The sequence below is a fragment of the Tenrec ecaudatus genome, chromosome 12, assembly GCF_050624435.1.
Source record: "Tenrec ecaudatus isolate mTenEca1 chromosome 12, mTenEca1.hap1, whole genome shotgun sequence".
NCBI classification, from domain to species: domain Eukaryota; kingdom Metazoa; phylum Chordata; class Mammalia; order Afrosoricida; family Tenrecidae; genus Tenrec; species Tenrec ecaudatus.
The window spans coordinates 9,175,251-9,194,778 of NC_134541.1; the positions used below are offsets into that span (position 1 = coordinate 9,175,251).

General features: G+C 51.5%; 1 protein-coding gene across 1 annotated transcript in view; it reads left to right on the plus strand.

The window, feature by feature from the left end:
• Positions 1 to 19,231, plus strand: part of CYP24A1 (cytochrome P450 family 24 subfamily A member 1) — a 100,625-nt gene extending 81,394 nt beyond the window's left edge. Inside the window, exons 15-16 of the mRNA XM_075527695.1 lie at positions 15,791 to 15,842; positions 19,176 to 19,231. Of these exons, the coding sequence (XP_075383810.1) occupies positions 15,791 to 15,842; positions 19,176 to 19,231 (108 nt within the window). The remainder of the gene's footprint in view (positions 1 to 15,790; positions 15,843 to 19,175) is intronic.
• The last annotated feature ends 297 nt before the right edge of the window (positions 19,232 to 19,528 follow it).

Sequence of the window (19,528 nt, forward strand, 5' to 3'; positions counted from 1 at the left end):
CAGTGGGCAGGCCCTGGAGGATGGCGGACTGGATGCCAAGGGGCAACTGCACTGGGCACTCGTGGCAGTGAAAAACAGATGTCTAATGAGCTGGGCACACAAGCTTTCAAGCTCATAATAATCAAGGAAGTGACAATAACAACACCCCCTTTCATTAAAGGAATATAAAATCATTTACCTGTTTGTGGTAGTTATATAATCTGTTGTCAATTTGAGTAGTAAGAGTGAAGGGGTGGACTTTAGCCTGTCGATCAGGTCACAGTTTGATGACTTCATTCGGAGACACTAAGGAGATAAATAGCTCACCCGAGGCGGGACACACGCTCAGTCCCTGTGAAACATTCTTGTTGACCAGCCACATGGAGAGAGACTGATGGCAGCCAGAGCCTCAGAGCTGGAGAAGCCACATGGAGACCCCTGCCAGCACTGAGATGCTCACACCACCACTGGATCCACAAGACTTTCCACCCACTGGCCTGTGATCGTCCTCATTTGGCATCATTGCATGTGTTTTATGAGTTTGAAGAGGACATTATAGATTGGTATCGGACATATGGACTACTTTCACACTTAATGGACTTGACCTGGACTGGGGTAGGATGCTTTCTCAATATGCAATTGCTCTTGTGTATAAAGCTCTTTTTTGTACACATATGAGCCTCCCTGGGTTTGTTTCTCTCATCTACCCAGACTACTGCACTGTTTTTGTTTGTTTGTTTAACTCTGTATTGTGGATTGGGTGAAGATTTATACAGGACACCGGTTTTCCATTTACCAGTTCATACACGTTTGTTGCACGTCATTGACCAGGAGCTCCTGAGGGTGCCATCCTCATCCCACTTCCTGCTCCGGTTTCCTGTTTCCATTCCTCCTTCCTTCCTAACCCTTCTGAACTCTGTCCTTGGGCAAATGCTGCCCGCTGATCGCAAATGATTGCTTATACCATCCTCCCTATTAATACCCAATTTTAATTTGGAAAAGGAAATTATCCTTTTCACACATGCATCCATCCTCCCATCCAGGCATCCATCTGTCCAACCATCTGCAAAATTTCAAACACACTATAGAAGATGGAGACACGGTCCCCAGCCTGAGAGAAGAAGCTCTTTGATTTGGAGAGGAGTTTGGCCATTTGCACCAAATGAGTTTAAAGCATGATTGCGCTTTGATCAAGAAGCTCTGGAGGGACAGACTTTCATGCTCAGCTCTGACCTAGAGGTCTAGGGCTGAGCTGACCAGCTACTCCGCAGAAGGAATCAACTCGTTTGCCCGTTAATCAAAGCGTCCTGGTGGCGCAGTGGTTAAGTGTTGGCATCGAAAGGTTGGTGGCTCAAACCCAAGAGGAGAAAGACCTGCTCCTGTAAAGATTACAGCCCAGAAAATGAAATGCGGCAGCTCTGCTCGGCCCCAAGGGGTCACGAGGGAGCACAAAACCACCACCCATGGGTCTGACACGTTGCCATTTGCTTCCAACAGAAAACGCAAGGCCATTCCTCCTGCAACTTTGCTGCAAAGATGTTCCCCTCTGTTCGTTTATGTAGCAGAAGACCTAAGTCAGTTAAATGCTCAGCTAGGGGATGCACCCGAGGACGAGATTTCCGAAGAAGTGTCTGGCTGCTGTTTTAAAGGACGCTGTGACATTGTGTAGAATGGCAAAGAAGGGCGGGGCTGGCTTCAAAATGAGTCATGCATGTGCGGCACTGATGTGGACGGGGATTCTGACTCGTGACCCTGTCAGGGGGAGTGGCACTGCCCTGTGGGCTTCAAAGACCGTGCGTCTTTGTAGGGGCAGATTGTGTCATCTATCTCTCAGACACAGGCTGGTGGGCTTGAACCACTGAACTCGTGGTTAGCAGCCCCGCCATCAGGGGCTCCTTGACTACAGCAGAGTAATACTTCTCAATGTCAGGATTGGAGATTACTTTAAAAAATGTTTTTGCTTCCTAATTTTAAAATGATAATTATCTAGTCCTTCTAAATGAGGAAAGATGAGTAGCAGTTTTCGAAGTTACTATTTTTCTTCTGGAAATTTTTGGGTTATTAAAAATTAGCGAGTGAGGACCCTCAAAGCTTGTTTATGTGAGTTAACAACAACAATAAGCAAAACCAAACAGACAAACGTTGGCTATTGACTATCTCAGAGACTGTCATTGTTAGGGAAGCAGACTGCCGCATCGTTCCCTCCCAGAGCAGCTCGTGGGCTAGACCGCTGCCCTTTGGGTTAGCAACCGGCCAACCGAGCAGCTGGACCGCCAGGGCTCCGTGACTGTGAGTGGTAGCTATGGACATTGACTACGTTCCAAATTAAAATAGATTTAGACCATATTTAAAGAGTCGTTTAAAAGGAAGCATGAACCCATTCCATGTTAAAAATGACACCTTGATGGAAACAGTAGCTATTTTCCAAGACACGACACATGGGCTAAAGAAAGGCATGGCTTTACATTGTCACCACTCTCTTTAATCAGTCTGAAGAGAATGCCGGCCTCCCAGCAACTGCTCTGCTTTCTCTCGGTCGATGAAGTTCACGTTCTCGGTGGAGTCACGCCAGGACAGAGCCAAGATTTGGTTAGTCGCTCTCCACCGAGCTCCGCCTGCAGAAAGCTGCGCTATTGAAGCTCCGTTCCATGCAGGGCTGCCCTCCGAGACACGGATCTACATGGAAACGAAACCACCTGGGTGACCCCAATTTCCAACCAGTGCTGAGCGCCGTTGACCTATGCCCAAAATAGCATACTATGTCCCGTGGGCCAAATGCCGAGGCCAACTATTTCTGTAAATAAAGTTTTATAGGCAGAGAGCCGCCTTCTCTGCTCACGGATGCATTTGTGCCAACATGCCAGAGGCGAGTGGGTGCGGTGCAGATAAGATCCCCCTCCCCAGAGCCTAAAAGGTCCCACCTATTTCTCCTCCAGGTTTGTGTCTGGTTCAAGCATATGTCAAGCTCTGTGGTCCAGGTTGCTACAAATGGATGACCAACTGCCCTGGCACCATTTGGTGAGAAGACAAGTCCTTTCTCCACTGACCTTTGAACTGCTTCAGAAAATGAATCAACCTTAAATAAGGGGACTTCAGAAAGTCCATGGAAAAATTCCATTTGCTTTTAATTCCATTTTTCCACAAGCTTTTTGAAGCCCCTTGCATAGGTGAGTTTATGTCTGCATTCTTTATCCCAAGTATTGGCAAATTATGGCTCGTGGGTCAAATCTGGTTGGTTTGTTGTTTTGTTTTTTTTTTCAGATCTGTTTGTTTTAATAAACTCCCCAATGGGGGAGGTCACTAAGGAGCCCTGGTGGCAATACTGGTTAGCGTTGGGTTGCTAACCACAAGGTCAGCTGTTCAAAACCAGCAGTCACACATAGGGAGAAAGATGAGGCCTTTGACCCCAGTATAGAGTTAGTCTCTAAAGCCCCAGAACCATTCCGTCCAGCTCAATTGGGTTGTTATGACCCAGAGTGGACTCAATGGCAGTGAGAGGTGAAGGCAGCAGGGACGTAAGAAAATCAAACATTGACCTTGTCTAGGATTTCCTTTCACTTGGGACCATAACCCACACCCATGGAAGCAGCAGTCAAGAGATGGAAGCACGTAGGCATTGTACAAGTCTGCACCAGACCTCCTTAGAATGTTAAAAGTAAAGAGGTCCCTTGAGGACTAAGGTGCACCTGACCCAAGACATGGTTAGTTTCAACGGGCGAGTGAAACCTGGCACCGGTGCCTTTGGATGATGGTACTGGAGAAGGATACTGAAATTCCTACGGAGTGCCGGAAGAACTAACAAATCTCTCTTGGAAGAAGTACTGCCTGAATGTTCCTTAGAAGCCAACTCATAACGGACAGAGTAGAACTGCCTCGCTGGGTTTCCAAGACTTTACATCTTTGTGGGTGTAGACAGCCTCCCGTGTGTCCTGCAGAGTGGCTGGTGGGTTTGAACCACAGACCTCAGGATTTTCAGCTCAGCATGTAGCCCACTATGCCGCCAGGCTCCGTGTCCAGGGCATAAAAACACAACAAACATCTCCCAGACATCTATCAACAGGGGATGCCAGCCTTGTTGAATCGGAAGGCAATCCAGGGGAGGAAACCAGGTGCTCACAGCCTCATGGCAAGACAGAGGCAGGAGCAGAAGCTACGTTTTACACGGTGCCCAAGCACACAGCGTGCTCCTCAGCCAGTGAGCCTGGCCGGCACTCAGCTAAAGGCTCCAAGTATATGTGTATCATACCTATAACCAAGGAGGCTGATTTCTGCAGTCAAGGAAGGCGGCTGGGTGTGGGACAGAGGCATAGTCTGCGTACGTGGCTGCGTCACAGTTGCCTCGATGAATGCCCAGGAGGAGCCAGGATGACAACAGACCACCCTGGTGGAGCCGGGCGTCGGAGTGTACGCTGCATCTCGTCATGCGTGTGCTCCCTGGGGAAGAAATTTCTGCTGACTGTTTCCGTTGACAGGGGTACAGGTAACGCGATCCATTTAGCCTCCGATTCTTGGATCCCTGCTCCTAACCACACAGCCGATCCTCGGCACCACCACCACCACCACCAAAAACTGGGATGGGCAGGGGCAGTGGCTGGTGGCCAGCCTGGCAATGTAGATGAAGCTTCGTAGGGCACAGCAATCTGTAGACTCTGTCTCCAGGGGACCGAGGACCAAAGTGAATCATCGAGGCTGTGTTCCGGGTCTAAATGTGATGCCCTGACCTGTCAACATGGAGACAGCATCTAACCAAGAGGTCTGGGGTGTTGAGTTCACCCAGAGGCACCTCAAAGGAAGACCGACTACTTCCCACACCTTAAGAACACCAAGCCCATGGCCATCAAGTTGATGGCGACCCAGGGCGACCTGTGGAGCAGCCACTGGGGGTTCTGAAACCGTTGACACCCATGAAAGTAGAAAGCTTCGAGCTTCAGGCTGTGGGTAGTGATGCGCTCACCCCCCGGGTCTCTGGGGAGATCCGATACCCTCTTTTCTGTTGCGCTGGGTGGTGGGTGGGGGTGAGTGGGATTCTTCTGGAAGAGGTGCCCCCTTGAAGGGACAGGAGCCTTGGCTGGGGTCCTACCTAGTCTTGGGGCCTTGTGTGGGGCCCAGGGGGTGGTCGCTGTGTTTACAGAGGCGAAACATTCCTCGGGGACTGGGGTGGGTGGGTGCGCAGGCCAGGGGGCGGAGCACAAGGGTGACATTTGGAAAGTTCTTCATTTGGTCATGGTTCGGTGTTTGGTGGCACTAGCCTGAAGGGATGTTGTTGGACCACGAGTGAATCACTTGAATCTTCATTTTGGAACTGTCATGTGAGAAGACATGTTTGTTGATTAGGAAATTGTTCACAGATTATGACGAATTTAGTTACAATATTGCGGATGTTGTTGGAGAGCCGGCGAGGGTGGCTGCTTCCCTTTGCAGTGTTGTTCTCTGAGTGAAGCATAGCCACGGTGGGGGGACGGGGGGGACTGGGCTGGAAATAAAAAATAATATAAAGAAAGAAAGCTTCGTCTCTCTCCCTTGGAGCCGATGGTCTCTAACTGTGGCCTGCGGTTAGCATCCCCATGCGGAACCAAGACATCACGCCGGCTCCTTCTTAGAGCAAGCCGAGCTGGTGACAGTCCTATGGGGTTCAGACCTGCTCTGAAACACGTGGAGTCGCCAGGGTTCAGAGTCACCTTGATGCCATCTGGAAAAAAAATAAGGCAAATTAAGGAGTGCTTTGAGCCTCCATGTCCTCCATTCTCAGAGGGCCCCTTTCCCTGATGCAGGGTCATAATGAGGAGCACACGAGCTAATGTTCCAGAAAGTGCCCGGAAATGCCAGGTAAGGGTGGACACAGAAAGACCAGGATGTGTGTCAGCGGGGAAATACACTCCCTGAGGTGGGGAGGGGACAGACACCCTGGCCAGGCAGAAGACTGTCATCCGGAGTGGTCTAGATGGCCAGGCTGTGTTGTCTGGGCCAGGCCGAAATTGGCTGAGACGGGGAAGGGTCTGGGTTTGTCCCTGCAGGGCTGGCTCAGGACCACACTGAGGCAATCAGCTGTCCCGTGGCCCACCGTGGTAGCTTAGGTGGCCAGCTGCAGGCTCCATGCTGAGGGCTGCAGTCTGGTGGGAGGGCGGAGAGCAACACAAGCGTGTCAATATTTGAAGAAGGGTGGAGATGTGAAGCGAGAAGATTAAGGGGCCAATCAAGTGGGGCTGGACACCAGCGAGGCATAAGGACACTCACAGGGACAGAGGAGAGGTGCCCCGGAACACACTGGGTGAACGCCCTGCTCTGCCAATATGAGGAGGGAAAGGCTTCCTCCAACAGCCTTTGAGAAGTCATGGCCACTGCCACTCGGGCCACCATCGCCCATGCTGGGGCTCATGCTCACCTGGGCCCATCGCCACCCAGGCCACCATCACCCGGGCCGGCCTCCTGGATGGAATCTGAGCAGTCACTCAGGGCTCCAGGCACAGGGCAGCCTGGCTGGAGTTAAGTGGCTCTGGGGACCGTCTTGAATTTCTGAACACTGCTATTGCGTTACAGGTTTTACTTTTTTTTTTTTTACATGTGTTTTGTAAGTAAAGTCAGATATGAGGATGGGACCGGCCCTGTGTGGAGTCCCGGGATCCGAACAGGCCAAGAGTGAGACGGGGATTGCACAAGATGTGCACGTGAAGCTGGAAGCTCTCTGGGCCTCAGGCGTGCATGCGCAGAGAGAGAGTCGGACAAGATGCGCATGGATGCGGGTGGGGAGGGGTGCGGGCAGGAGGGAGAGTGGTGGACAGTGAGCCCTGCTCCTCACTCATTCGTCTCCACCCTCTTTGTGGTATACAGCATCCAAGGTGCCCAGGAGGCCTGGCATCAGAGCCCCGCAAGGGCCCTCAGCCCAATGACCTGCAGAGTGGGCACCAGGTACATGCTCCATCTATAGCCACGACAACGTGGGCGGCTGACCCCATCAGGCAGCCACCAGGAAATGAAAGCAAGGGTACTGGAGCATCGGGGTGCATCGAGGAGTGAAATACTAGCAGCTGAGTTGGGTTTGCACAGTGTTTGCACCCTTACGATGAGAACGAATCACATCCGCGCGTACAAGCTGTGCCGTAGGAATTGTGTCATCCTGTGCTTCCACACACGAGGCCCAGCTCCTCCTGCCGTATTTAACGTTGATGCCGCACCCGAAGAGGGGACTTGTAGCGTCCATGCTGATAATTTCGCGTTTTCATTTCTCTTTCTGCAAAGTGGCTTGAATCATAAAGAAAGGGAAGGTTAGGAGGCTTTTCTTTTAGAATGTTTCACACCCGTCTCTGTTGCTGGTTGTCAAACTCAAATTCACTGCCTTCAAGTTGATTCCCACTCATCGCAACCCTATAGGACAGAGTGGACCTGCTCATGCAGGTTTCTGAAGCTTTAAATCTTTATGGGAGTAGAAAGCCTCCTCTTTGTCCTGTGGAGTGGCTGGTGGTTTCAAACTGCTAGCCCTGTGATTAAAAACCCAGCGGTATAATCATTAGGTACCGTCAAATCCATTTCTACTCAAAGGGGCTCTAGGTGAACCTGTACAGTTTTCTTACCATAGTTGTCCATAACAAAGTTGAAGACATTGAAGATTTTGACTAACTTCTGCAGTCTGAAATGGATCAGATGTGCTGTCAAGAGGCATTGATCATAACTGGTGATTGGAATTCAACGCTTGGAAACAAAGATGGGTCAGTAGTTGTAAAATACGGCCCTGGCGGGAGAACTGCCACCAGAGATTGTGTGATAGAATTTTGTAAGCCAAGGACTTACTCACTAGAAAACTTTTTTCATGAGCATCAATGGAGACTCTACACACAGACCTTACTAGATGGAAGGAAGGCACAGGGACCAAAGTGATGTACCACGTCTGTGCAAAGACGAGATGGAGAAACTCAACATCATCATCCTAAACAGGGCCAGGGGCCCGCTATGGAGCGATTGTCCATGACTCTTATGTAAATTCACATTAAAGCAGAATAAACTGAAAGCAAGTCCACAAAAGCCAACATACCGCCACGAGGAGAGCCCACCTGAATTTAGAGACCCTCTCAAGACCCGATTTGATGCACTGATCACTAATGACACTGATGACTAATGACCGGACAAGCTGTGGAATGATGTCAAGGACATCATGCGTGAAGAAGAAAAAATGTCATTGGATGGCATTAAAAAGATAAGGGGGTGGGGTTTGACCAAAGTGCGGGTCAGAAGAGGCTCAGAAAAGTGCTCTTGAATATAGTGCAGCTAAACCAAATGAAAGAAATGATCAAGTAAAAGGTCTGAACAGAAAATGCCAGAGGTCGGCTGAAGAAGACAAGGTGAAGTATTTAATGAAGTGCGCCAATACCCGGAGCTAGAAAAGCAAAGGGGAAGAGCATGCTTGGTGTTTCTTATGCTGAAAGAACTGAAGCCAAAAGCCAGAGTGGCATTGGAAGCATCAAAAGACCCTGGAAGGAATACGCCGCAGTCACCGTACCAAAAAGAACCGGTCGGCATTCCACCCTCTGTAGAGGTCACGTGATCAAGAGCCAATGGTCCAAGCTCCCGGAATGGATGGAATAGCAATGAAAATGTGTCAACAAACAGATAAACACTTGGCTCGCTCATCAATGCCAAGAAATTCGGAAGATAATTGTCTGGCCAACCAACTGGAAGAGACACATATTTGTGCCTATTCCAAAAACAGGAGCGCCAACAGAGTGTAGAAATGATAGGACAGCATCCGTCTCATCGTGTGAGAGTACAATTTTGTGGAGGCTCATCTGAAAGCGGTTGCCGCAGGACATCAGCAGAGAACTGCCGGAAGGTCACACCGGGTTCAGAAGAGGGTGTGGGGTAAGGGATACCATTCCTGCCATCAGATGGGTCTTGGCTGAGAGCAGAGTGTGCTTGTGCTTGATTGGCTTTGCAAAAGCATGTGACTGTGTAGCTCAAAACCTACTATGAATAACTCGCAAAGAGTGGAAATTCTGGAATGCTCCATTCTACTCCTGGGGAACCTTGTACATAGACTGAGAGGCAGTCATTTAAATAGAACATGGAGATATTTTGTGATATAAAATTAGGAAAGATGTGTGTTGGAAGTTTAGCCTTTCACCTCTTGTGTAGGTTTAATTCAACCTACACAAGAGGTGCATGGAAAATGAAATAAAAAAGGTAAAACTTTAAAAATATCAACTTCACTTCACAACATCCAAAGCCCATGGCCATTGAATCAACACTATAGGACACTTTAGTGTCCTACTTAAAGTGACACTATAGGACAAGGTAGAACAGCTGATGCTACTTTTCTGACACTGTAACTCTTTCTCCCATGGACCAACTGGGGGTTTCAAACTGCTGACCTTGCAGTTATTAGCCCAGTGGGGAACCACTCCACCACCAGGGCTCCTCACTTTACAGTATAAACCCCATCAAGTGCAAGGCACTTTTGTAAGCAACTCACAACCAGCCATTTAGTCCATCCCTAAAGAATCGAGGGTCCTGAAAAAGAAACCATGCCAAGGACAACTTGCTTACATTACTAATTGAAGGGAAAAGGGGGTATCAATATGTAATTTTTTTAAGATTAAGAAATAAAAAGAAGTCAGAAGCCTGTGAGGAGTGCACCGGGATGCCTAGTTTCCCATAGGAACTCTCACAGCAGGGCCCTTGTTTGATGAGAGGAGTGAGCAGGAGCTTTGTCACGGTGGAGAAGCATCACCATGCATTTTTCTGCTGAAGTATTGCCGGATTGCTCAGAGCACTCTCATAATAAGCAAATGTTATTCTTTGACACAATACTTGGAGCTTCCTTTAAAAAACTATTGCCATAACCTTGACTCTTAACCAATCCACTCTTGCTCTGACTGGGCCCCTTCCGGCACTTGGTAGACATTGTTTTGATTGTGTTTGTCGTGGGGTTGTACTAAAACAGCCATGTTTCATCTCCTGCTACAACCCTCTAAGAAATGCTTCAGGATCTTAATCCCTCTTATTTAAAATTTCCATGGAAAGCTCTGCTCTTGTCCACAGCTGATCTGCATGCAAGAGCTTTGGCATGCATCGAGCAGAGAGTTTGGTTAGTTTTAATTTTTCAGTCAGAATTTTCTGAGGTGAAGCAATTGAGTTATCCATGGCATTGCTATTCCTGCTTTTCTCATTTTTTATGTTTTTATGTTTGGAATGAACTTGTATGTCATTAAAGACTCCAAGTCCACTTCAGTATTAATTCTGGCAGTCAGACCAATATTTAGATCAGAGGCATGGGCTGTTGTTTCTGCTGTTAATTGTCAGTCCTCTTTAAGTAGGGGGTGAACATGGTTAATTGTTTCCTCACAAGTTCACATGGAGGGCTTGCTGCTACGGGCTTCCTCTTGAACCTTGGCTAGTCCCTCCAACCATCAGTGATTTCACCAATCTGCTACCCAAGCTTCACTATAAATATGATTGTTTTTGCTTCTATTTGATCAGAATTCGTGTTGATCTGACCGGGGCTATTCTAAACTGATGTTTTATCCTTCTTAGTGCCTCAAACTAGGTCCTGCTCAGACATAATTCATCAAGACAAAAAATTTATTTTGGTACCCAAAAAAATGGAAATCCATCCGGTTGTTAGGAAATACAAATTCTTCATGATTTTTTAAGGACACCCCCCCTCATATGCTTTTCAAACAAGGCAAGATTCATTAACCACCTGCAGTATGCAGATAGCACAGTCTTGCTTGCCGAGAACAAAGAGGACTTGAGACCTGTACTGATGGAGATCAAAGGCTACAGCCTTCACTGCAGGTGAAACATCAGCATAAAGAAAGCAAAACTCCTCACCCCTGGTCCAGTCAGCAGCATCATGATAAACAGAAAAGATTGAAGTTGTCAGGGATTTCCTGTTACTTGGATCCACAGTCAATGCCCCCCACCCCATGGATACAGCAGACAAGAAATCAAGCTACATATTGCATTGGGGAAATAGCTATAAAGGATCTCTTTAAAATGTTAAGAAGCAAAGATATCACTTTGAGGACTTTGATGGGTCTAACCCAAGCCATGCTATTTTCAGTTGCCTCACAAACATAGAAAGGCTGGACCATGAGTACAAAAGACTCCAGAATGGATGGAATTATGGTATTGGTAAGTAATATTGACAGTTCCTTGGACTACCAGAAAAACGCACATCTGTCTTTCACGTACAGCCAGAATGCTCCTTAGAAGCAAACAGCAAGACTTTATTTCAGGTTCTCTGGACAGGAAAGGTCAGTCACTAGAGAAGGCCATCGTGCTTGGCAAAAAAGAGGAAGATGGTGCAGGACATGTCTGCCTCACACGGGTCGCACACAGCGATGAGTGGAGAGAGGCACAGGAGCAGGGTGCGTAGGGTCACGGTGAGTTGGTACAAAATCGATGACCCTTTACAGCAAAGAACAATCTTTACGAGCGTGAGGCTCCAGGTCTCTCCTGCAGAGCGGCTGGGTGGTTTTGAACCACCTACTTTTGGGGTAGGTTAACCACTGTGTTGTCAGGGCTCCGTTTTGAACAAGGAGTCCCCCATTTTCATTTGACACCGTCTCTAAAATCCCACAGCCAGCTCCGCCTCTGTCACGGCTACTGATCACTGCAGGTGACATTTGAGGGCAGACACTGAGAGCACTGCTCCTCCTGACGGATACCCTTTAGTCCTCCGAACCAGCGGTTCTCAACCTTCCTAATGCCATGACCCTTTCATACAGTCCCTCATGTGGTGGTGATCCCCCAAACCATGACATTATTTTTGTTGCTACTTCATCACTGTCATTTTGCTACTGTGATGAATCGGGCAGGACAATCCCTGGGAAAGGGTCGTTTGACCCCCCAAAGGGGTCACGACCCACAGGGTGAGAACCGCTGCTCTCAACCTTACAGCGCCCCGCCCTAGCTTCTTCCTCAGTGAGATGGGTGCGATAAGCCGGCTGACAGTGGGTCATAAGAAAGGGTGAAACGCCTTCGCAGAGAGGGAAGCCCACTGCCATCGAGTCTGTACTGATTCATCCCGACCCTCTAGGACAGAGGAGGGCTGTCCCTCTAGAGCAGTGGTTCTCAGCCTGTGGGTCGAGACCCCTTTTGGGGTCAAACAACCCTTTCACAGGGGTCGCCTGATTCATCACAGTAGCAAAATGACAGTGATGAAGTAGCAACAAAAATAAATTCACGGTTGGGGGGGTCACCACCACATGAGGAAGTGTATGAAAGGGCCGCTGCCTGAGGAAGGTTGAGAATCACTGCTCTGCGTTTTCTAGGCTGACATGGTTCCAGGGGCCAAAGGCCAAGTCTGTTCCCCGATGGAGTGACTGGTGGGTGCTAACCGCTGATGTTTGGCTTAGCGCCTGAGCAGTGTGTCACCAGGCTCCCGTGAGGAGCCAGCCAAGCCCGGTGCCCTGGGGATGATGCTGACTGACAGCGGCCCGCGAGGACAGAGAAGAGCTGCTCCTTCAGTTTGGTTTGGTTTTTTTAATCATTTTATTGGGGCTCATACAACTCTTATCACAATCCATGCATACATCAGTTGTGTTGAGCACATTTGTACATTCGTTACTGTTATTCTCAGTTACGTCCCCTTGAGCCCCTGGCATCAGCTCCTCATCTTTCCCCCTCCCTCCCCGCTCCCGCTCCTGCTCCTTTGCTTTTCTGAAACTGTCGTCTTTGCAGGGGAGAGTAGTCCCCTCTTTCTCCCTCGGTGGGATGGTGGGTTTACCAGGCCTACTATGAGGGGTACGGGTTATGAAACGGCAGCTAGAGTCCGCCGTAACTTGCGAGTGTAGAAATCCCATGGGCCAGTACTTCTTCAATGGATGCTGCTCAGCGGTATAGTGATTGCCAGCCTGGTTGTGCAGTGTGTGGGGAGTCAGGGCAGAGATCTGGTGTCATCGAGTGTTATGCGCTGGTTTGCTAACCGGCAGGGTCAGCAGTTCGAAACCACCAGCTGTTCCCTGAGAGAAAGAGGAGACAGTCCTACTCCTGCAAAGAGTTATGGTCTTGGAACCCCCAGGGGCAGACCTGTCCAGGTCTGAGTTTTAGGAGTTGGGAGGAGCCCTTGGGTTCTTCTAATGGTTGATGTGCTCAGCTGCCAGCAGAGAGGTTGGCAGTTCAAGTCCACCCAGAGGTGCCTCTGAAGCAAGACCTGACATAGCATTGACTTCCAAAAACCCAGCCGCTGGAAACCCTCTGTAGCCCACAATCCCCTCTGACACACAGGGTCACTGGGAGTCGCCGTCAAGCAGAGACTGGAAACAGGCTACCTGTTAGGACTCAGACCCCGAGTTACAAATCAGACCCCCAGGAACACCCCATCAAGCTGGCCACAGGAGCTGCATCAGTCCAGTGGTCTCTTCACAGGCACATAGCTGACCAGCCTGAGTCAAGACTTGACCCCAGTCTGAGCCCAGGGAAGCCTGCCCTCTGCACCCCCAGGCCACACTGCCTCTTGGTATGTCCGAGGCCCAGTGCTCTGTGCTGGCGTGCGGAAGCTGCTCCATGATTGAGGTTTATGACGGCCAGGGTAGCTGGAATCTCTCCTTTACAGCGCCTCGTGGCAGCGGTGCTTCCTGCTTCAGACTCAGCATTTAGGCCTGGGGCAAGTGTTGTGGCTTCCCGGGAGGGCCCCACTGCCCCTGCCCATACCCGGGTCTGTCTTGGACTGTCCTGGCTGTCCTCCCAGAGCGTGGGCTGCCACGTTCACTGATTTCATGTCTATTTCAAGGCTCCTGCCTATAAGGATGGGTGCGGTGAGGGTGAGGAGGGGGCTTCTGTGCTCACCTCACAGTTGGCTGAGTATGCTAATAGAGAAAACCACTCTCATCGCCAAGTCGAGATCTCCTTTCTCGGAGTCTCTTCTCATCAGCTTGGCATGATCAAGTTTCCCCTTTTGCACCGGCCGTTCAGAAGCTCGGAGCCCAATCTGTGACCCCTACACAGCAAGTCTGCCAGTCAGGCAAGCAAACCCACTGCCGAGTCGATTCTGACTCATCAGGGTCCCACAGGACAGAGCCGAACAGCCCCGAGGGGTTCTGATCATGCAGGCTTTACAGAAGCAGACAGCCTCCTCTTTTGTTCATGGAGCAGCCAGTGGGTTTGAACCGTGACCTTGTGGTTAGCTGCATGACCAGCAGGGTGCCAGCAGGGTGCCTTCCGTGAATCAACGCCACCATGGTATTTCCATCTTCTTGTGCTGTATTTGAATGCATCCTGTCACATTATGAGATTCACGTCCTATGAAGAGACTGCAGTCAGTATTCCTGACAAAATTAAATCAGATGACCTGCCTTGAATTCCTGGCCTGCTGAAAAAGAGAGAGAGAGACAAGAGAGGGACTGCCCCTCCCGGTGCCCTGTGTCTGGAGCAGCAGGTGAGCCACACTAAGGTGGCCTGCTTCTTGTGTGCCAGCTTGGGGCGATGCAGTGGGTGAGAGGCCGCTTCCTTCAGTGACTGGTTAGGTGCCAAGGCGGCTTGTTCTGGACTAAATGAAGGTTAAAAGGCAGCCGCCCCACAGAACCCTACACAATGTGCTGCCCCACCCAGGGCCTCGAGCCACCGTGGCATGGAGGAAGGGGGAGGGCCGGACCTCGCCCCACCTGTTTGCTCTGTGTATCCAGCCGGCCAGCTCCCAGCCAGGAAGCAGAGGGCAGCGGGTCGGGCCGCTGACAGGCTGGTCCTGCACTGTGCCAGCGGACACGCAGGATCCGGGCAGGAGCAGCTCCAGGAGACCGGGCCATATCCAGCCAGGGGCCAGCAGGTAACCCCTTCCAGACCCTTCAGAGATGACCAGAGGGTTTGCTGCTTGGGGGAGACCTTGCAGGTCAGAAGCAGTTGAGTGTGACCCCAGCACTGCCATTTCTCCCCTGGGCGATCGTGGGAGGACGGTGTGGGTCTGCTGGTCACCCAGGAGATGGACCTAAAGATAGCACTTGCTTTAAAAAAAGGACTTGAGAAGGCTGAAGTCGGCAGAAGTCCAGGGGTGTGGTCTGTGTGTGGGTCCCCACTGTGGGACTCAGGATGCCATTGGCTGACCGGGGGGGGGGGGGGGGCATTGTCACAGCAAGAGTCGCCTGCAGTCCAGCTGGCCCTGGTCCAGGCTGACGGGTGCTGTCTAAGGAACCAGGGGGGACCAGCAGGCAGCCGTCCGAGTGCCTCGGGGGAATTGGGCGCTTACGGTAAATGCTGTACATGTAAATGTAGCAGTCAAACTGCCCCTCCAGGTGCAAACCGGAGCCAAGTCTCAGATGCCAGGCATCATGGTCTTCTCTGGACCTCCACTTCCAGCCTCCACGGCCTCATCCTGAAGGGAGGGTGGGTGCCCTTGCTGGCACACATGGTTAAGCACTTGGGAGTCGCCATAAATCAGGGTCTCAGGTCTTGTTTTCTGCTTTTCTGCTTGGAGGCTCGGTAGGCAGACCTCAGGGTTCAAGTCTCAGACCACCACAGACCCTGTGATGAACTGGGTGACCTGGGCCAAACTTCTTGCCCTGCCTGGGCCTCAGTCTCCTTATCTGTAAAATGGACTCAGGGTCAAAACAAGTCTCTTGAGGACACGGAGGACTCTCATGTGCACGTGAATGTTAACTGCTGTCCTGACAATAAGGTGCCCTGGTGGCCCAGTGGATTAAGCAGTTGGCTGCTCCCTGAAAGGTTGGTGGTTTGAACCTACCAGCCACTCCTGGTATCAGTTTCCCATAAAGATGGCAGGAAGCTCGCCCTCGGGGCAGGACCGGTGTGTCCCATGGAGTGGCGGGGCTGGAACCGACTCCAAGTGGGGTGGGGTTGTGGTAGCATCCCTCCTGTTTTACAGGGAGATGAAACTGGGGGCCGCTGTGTGGCTCTCACCTCGGGGGGACCCCCAGGTAAGTCATGGACTGGCTTGGGCAGGGCTGGAATGTGCTGCACCTGGCGCAGAATTTAAGGGCTGTCTGTTAATAGGCTCAGACACCAAGATAAGTTATATTTCCAAGCAATCTTTAAAAAAGCGTGCCGACCCCCACAGTGAACAACTTAGTAGTCCTCATAGCAGAGGCCCGGACCCGAGGGCAGGCGTTTTTAATCATTGACTTGAGGCTCTGAAACCAGAGTGCCCTCTCCTCAGTGAGTGCCTTGAGGGTCTCCCCCACCCCTCCCCAGCCTGGCCTGTTCCAAGGCCTGGGGCGTCTGGCATGCATCCCCCACCACCAGGTGAAAGATGGGTGGAGGCAGAGCATCCTGAAGCAGTGTTTCATTTGAGGGGGTACAGCAGGGATGGAGGCGGGCGGGCAAACCAAACTCTTCAATGGTCGAGGGTTTGTTCCTCCAAAAAGACCTGCAGCCGGGAGGGTGGGCTGCTCAGGACAAGGCCATGTGCTCGGGCCTGGCTGGTGCACAGTGGCCGGCGCTGCCCAGCGAGCTGTCGAGAGGGAGCTCCGGGTGTGGACACCTGTCCAGGTGCTGGGGTCTTGCTCAGAGCCTTGGTGCGAGGGCTTTGAGTGCTGGGGTCTCGCGGCCTTGACCCAGAGTTTTAAACAACAGATGTGACTTGAAACACTGTGTGTGAGCCCAGTGCTGCAGTGCCTGCCCAGGTGGGGCTTATATTCGAGGCGTGAAAGAAAGGGCACCTCTGTTTCTCTGTGTAGTGGGGGCATTAGGGTGAGGGGGGGTCACAAACTTCTGTAAAGATAGCAAAGGGGCCCTGGCAGTGCACCGGGTAAGCACTGGGCTGCTAACCCAAAGGCTCAAACCCACCAGCTGCGGTACCAGAGAAAGATGAGGCAGTCTGCTCCCGTGCAGATGGACAGCCTCAGAGACCCCGAGGAGCAGTTCTGCTCTGTCCTGCACCGTCGCTCTGGGACAGAACCAACTGGACAGCTGTACGTTGGCTTTGACTTTGGATAAGCCAGCAGGAGACAAAGCGTGGAAAGTACCTGGACAGCCACAGGGCCAGAGAGGAGCCTAAGAGACACACCTTAGTGAGGTGCTCACTGGGTGCCAACCTTGCCTGACCCTGGGAGTAGGCGTCCCTAACAGTCTCCATCTGAACCTCTTCTGCCTTACCCTGGTCCAGGCCCCGCCAGGCACACAGTAGGTCTTATCTAATGTCACTTCTGTCAGTGTCAGGGAGAGACAGCTGCTGCGACACTGAGAATAAGATGCTGCTGCTGATGGTGCTATGGGGTACCATGGAGCCCATTCCAGCTCACAGTGACCCTGGGGACAGAGGAGAACTGTCCCCAAGGTTTCCCGGGCCATTATCTTAATGGCTGCACGTCGCCAGAGCTTTTCTCCCATTTGGAGCCTAGTGGTTACATGTTGGGCTGTTAGCAACAGGGTCAGCAGTTCGAAACCACCAGCCACTCCATGGGAGAAAGAAGAAGCTGTCTATTCCCATAAAGAGTTCCTGTCTAGGAAACTCACCAGCTCCGTTCTCCCCTGTCCTACAGGGCCGCTGTGAGTCGGCATTACGTCACAGACTCCGTGGCAGTGAGTTGTGTGTTGTCCCCCCTGGGGAGTGGCTGGTGGCTTCAAACCTCCAACCTTTTTAGTTAGCAGCCCGACACTTAACCACTGAGCCCACACCCACTGCTACCCAGTCAATTCGGACTCAACCTCAAGGGTAATAAGACAGGGTGATCTGAGGTGCAGCTGGCCTCGGCCGTGGTATGTTCAGCCCCCTTATATCTGAGGGACAGAATGAATAAGGAAGACTGAAGAAGAATTGATGGATGGGAACTTGTGTGCCAGAGAAGAATATCAGTATCACAAACCGCCAAGAGAACAAACAGCTGTGTTGTGGAAGAAGCGCAGCCAGAATGCTCTTAGAAGCGAGGGCAGTGAGACTTGGCCTCACGTGCTTTGGACATGTTGTCAGGAGAGGCCAGTCCCTGAAGAAGGACACCATACTTGGTGGAGTAGACGGGCATCGTGAAAGAGGAGAAACCCCTCTATAAGATGGGTTGACACCGTGACTGTAACCGTGGGCTCCAACGTAGCAAACAGCCATGAGGATGGGGCGGGACCAGGCAGTGTTCCGTTCTGTTGTGTGTGGGTCGCTATGAGTCAGAACCCTCGGGCCGGCACATAACAACAACAAGTCTTCTGGGAACACCAACATTCCAGTTGTGAACATTCCTAAAACATCCTGCACCCCCTCCCCTGGGTGCATGCCCGGGTACAGGGCTTGGGGAGCCCACCGAGGCCCGGCTTCAGGCCCCAGGGTCCCCTTGCACAGCCAGCAGCCTGCACCCTGAATGGGCCACCTGGAGGACACCTGGCATGCTATCACCCTGTGCCTGGAGGAGAGGGAGGTGTCAATCGTGCGGCCTGGCCGAGGGTCCACTCTCCTGGGTCACGCATTTCACGCTGGCCATACCTTTGGGCGTGCCAACCTGGCTGTGCTGGCCTTGTGTCCACAGCTGGGCAGTGAGGTGGGCCCACGGCTGGCCTGCATTCCACTGCATTGATAGAAGGCGCGCCTTGTGTGCTCAGTGACTCATCTGTCAGGGGCCTGCCTCTACCATCTGACGGACATTTAACTGGCTGCGGGAGGAAGTCACAGACCAGGGCTGCAAACTGGTTCATTCTGGTTCCCTCCCTTGCTGAGAATTGGCCTGTCCACCCCAGAGAAACTGAGTCCCTTTCTCCTGGTAACAAGCGCCAAGGTGACTCTTTCAGGATGTACCACTTCACGTCCAGGTCACCTTCTGGAAACTAGGACTCTGTGTGACTGGGGCATGGAGTGAACCAATTGTAAAGCTGATTGTGTGAGGCCGGGCCAACTAGAGAAACAAATTCAGTGGCACTCAGAGACGGGTCAGAAAGAGCTTTATATCAAGACGCAATGATGCATCACTAAAGCATCCCAGCCCAGTCCAGATCAAGTCCATAAGTCTGATACCTAGTCTGTAAGTCCTTCTGCAGACTCACACAGTCACATGCAATGATACAGAATGCAGGGAGATCACAGGCTGGGGCGTGCAGAGTTGTGTGGCTCCAATGGTGGTGGCCGCAGGTTTCAGCGTGGCTCGTGGCTCGTCCACAGAAAGGTGAAGGCAGAGAGAGAGAGAGTTCAGGCAGTGTGCTAGTTCGACCACCAGAGAGAGAGCAAGCAGGGCCGGCCTCCAAAGAGCCAGTGATCTCAGTGGCACCTCCAAAGGAGTGTCTCAAGTTGCGACCTGACTGATAGGCTAAACTCCACCCATGTCTTCTTACAGGTGCCATGTTGGCACCCAAAATCCTAACTGCCACCCTGAGGGAGGCCCTCTTTTGACCATCTGCTTCTCTAGTGCTCCTGCTGCCCTCCCCCACCCCCAGTGCATGGGAGGGAGAGAGCGGGGAGGGGACTCCCCTCCCCACCATCCCCTTCCCACCAGCATTCTGCCTATCCCAGGAGCGGAAGCGGCCTACCTACCCACTGGACAAAGCCCTGAGAGCTGATGCCCAGAGCCAGGTGCTCCGCCTCACCTGCCTGTATCCCTCCCGCCTGTGGACCCATGATGAGAGAGTCAGGGTTTGGGGGTCTTGAAACCATTCTACAAACAAATCAAATTCCCTGCCGTTCAGCTGA